At 42.6% G+C, this 2,243-nt stretch overlaps 1 protein-coding gene across 1 annotated transcript; it reads right to left on the reverse strand.

Moving 5' to 3' along the window:
- Window positions 1–655: 655 nt before the first annotated feature.
- LOC119345650 lies at window positions 656–1,339 on the reverse strand. Its single transcript, XM_037615634.1, has one exon. The coding sequence runs from the start codon at window positions 1,308–1,310 to the stop codon at window positions 768–770; it is 543 nt and encodes a 180-aa protein (XP_037471531.1). The 5' UTR covers window positions 1,311–1,339; the 3' UTR covers window positions 656–767.
- Window positions 1,340–2,243: the final 904 nt, after the last annotated feature.

The following is a 2,243-nucleotide window of genomic DNA, read 5'->3' on the forward strand; positions in this document are numbered from 1 at the left end:
AAAAAAAAGGGACTACTTGGGTCTAACCACCGTGATGCGATTTGAGTGACTGCAACTAGTGGGTGGATGGCCATGCAAGGCAACCGTATGGCCCACACATTCTTTCATTTCTAATAGTAATAGTCAATGTGTACGTGCAATGAACGTTAATTTGAAAGTATATTAAGTGCATGCGGATATTAAGTAAGATATTATTTGTGTGTTATTATGTGATTAACATCAGGAGTATATTTGGCATGAAATTAACTGCACGCTAAACGTGTTGAGCACTCGACATTGAAACAGTCTAGGTCATTGGATTGACATGATTTGATGACCGAGATTAATTGGATCTGCCCCTTTGGGTCTTTTTATATTGGTATAGATATAGATATAGATATAGATGCAAACAAAATTGCACGAGCCGGCAGAAACAATTCTCAAAGAAATTAATTTGTGCCGAACAGATCTAACTTAAAATATAGCACCTGATGTGTGCCGCCGCCAAAAAAGTTTACGATCTCGATTGACGAGATTGAAATTGTTGTCAAAGAAACCCTGTTAGTTCGGTGACCTAGATGAGCGAACATATGTCATCATTGATACATGCATCATGCATGCTTGGTCGCTTGTAGGCACTAGTTGTCTACTTGGTAAGTTTGTGTTTTGTGTGTTGTTAAGCTCGATAATTCACAATTTCATCAATGCCAAAATATGTCGCTACATGAACAACTCACTAATTATTGAAGGGAGCGCACACATATGAGCCAAGATTTATATAGGATCGATCACTTGTGGGTAAGCAGGCCAATGAGTTCCGCCGCGACGCCACATCGCTCAGTCATCTGGCGATCTATCTTTGACACGGGGGAGTTCTTGCCGATCATCTTGAACGCATTCTCGCAGATATCCCCGACGATCTGGGCGCCCGAAACGAGAGCCATCGCACCGACGTAGTCCCCACGGTCGAAACCGGTTCGGGCGTTGTGTTTGAGATTGTTGTCGGCGTCCTGATAGGCCCAGAGGCATTGCGCCAGCGCGCCACCCTCGGGCTTGCCTAGGCTGCCCCTATTTAGGTTGTTGATGACCCCGACGTTGTACTCAGCGGTGTCACTCGCGATCTGCAGCGCGACGCTGCCGACGTCCTGCTCCGTGGAGGCGTAGGCGCTCTTTGGGTTGACCTTCAGAACGACCATGCACAGCATGGGGTTCATGGTCTTCATGCACATCCGGGCGGCCACGTTGGTGTCAGCATAGGTGGCAGGGAGGCCGGAGGACACGCCGGCGAGCACAATAAGAACAATAGCTACGGATGTTGCTGCGCTTGCCATTGTGGTTTTCGGTTTGCAACTAGCTAGGCGTTGTCTCTGTTCTGTTGGTGCAGTACACTCAACTCTTTCTTATATATCTATAAGATATGCACAAGAGAAAATCTTTATGATATGATGCGCCTTCGTGATGGTATATCTATTTCTTTCGCTGCATCAAATGTAACAACAAATCAAATGAATATAGCTCATCAAACAGTGATTTAGTCATGAAATGTGCAATGCAGCAACAAATAAATGCACTTGATACTTCCGCTGAGTTTAGATCCAAGTTACTAACATTTTTCTTTATGTTGGAAAAATTTTGAAACAGAATCCTACAGATCGAGTAATAAATGTGCTCTTACAATAAATAAATAGTGAATGTACTGCCATTAATTTCCGTGAGATGGAGTATTATAAATGACCAGCAATGGAATAGCAAATCAGCAAAAAAAATGTATATTGAGAGATATCTGCAACCAATATTATGCGACAGTGACCACTCTGGGTAGGGTTGTGGGACAGCATTTATCCGATTTTGAAAGCTAAGGGTCAAGCGTATATTGTTTCAGAGGTGAGGGGGACAAACCCAAACTTGAATAATTGTTCAGAGACCAAATATATTCCCCCACATAAAGTAAATCAAAGGGAAGAATGATTCGGCGGATATGAAGAAGATGAGGTGACTTCCACAATTGTGGATGTTGTGGCGCTCACCATTGTTGTTTGCACTTTGCACCTAGCAAGGTGTTGTTGTGTTGGTGCATCATGGCGACTCTTCTTATTTGTGGACGCCACTGTTGAAAAATCTGCCTTAATTATGCCATATTTATTCCTTTTACTACATGAGTATAATAGCAAACCAAATAAATAAATGAAGGATCTGATGAATACTAGTTGCCGCATACTCGCATAGATGTACAAAATATTTAGTGAATCAACAAATAAATGTAC

This window comes from Triticum dicoccoides, unplaced genomic scaffold (assembly GCF_002162155.2).
Source record: "Triticum dicoccoides isolate Atlit2015 ecotype Zavitan unplaced genomic scaffold, WEW_v2.0 scaffold264189, whole genome shotgun sequence".
Lineage (NCBI taxonomy): Eukaryota > Viridiplantae > Streptophyta > Magnoliopsida > Poales > Poaceae > Triticum > Triticum dicoccoides.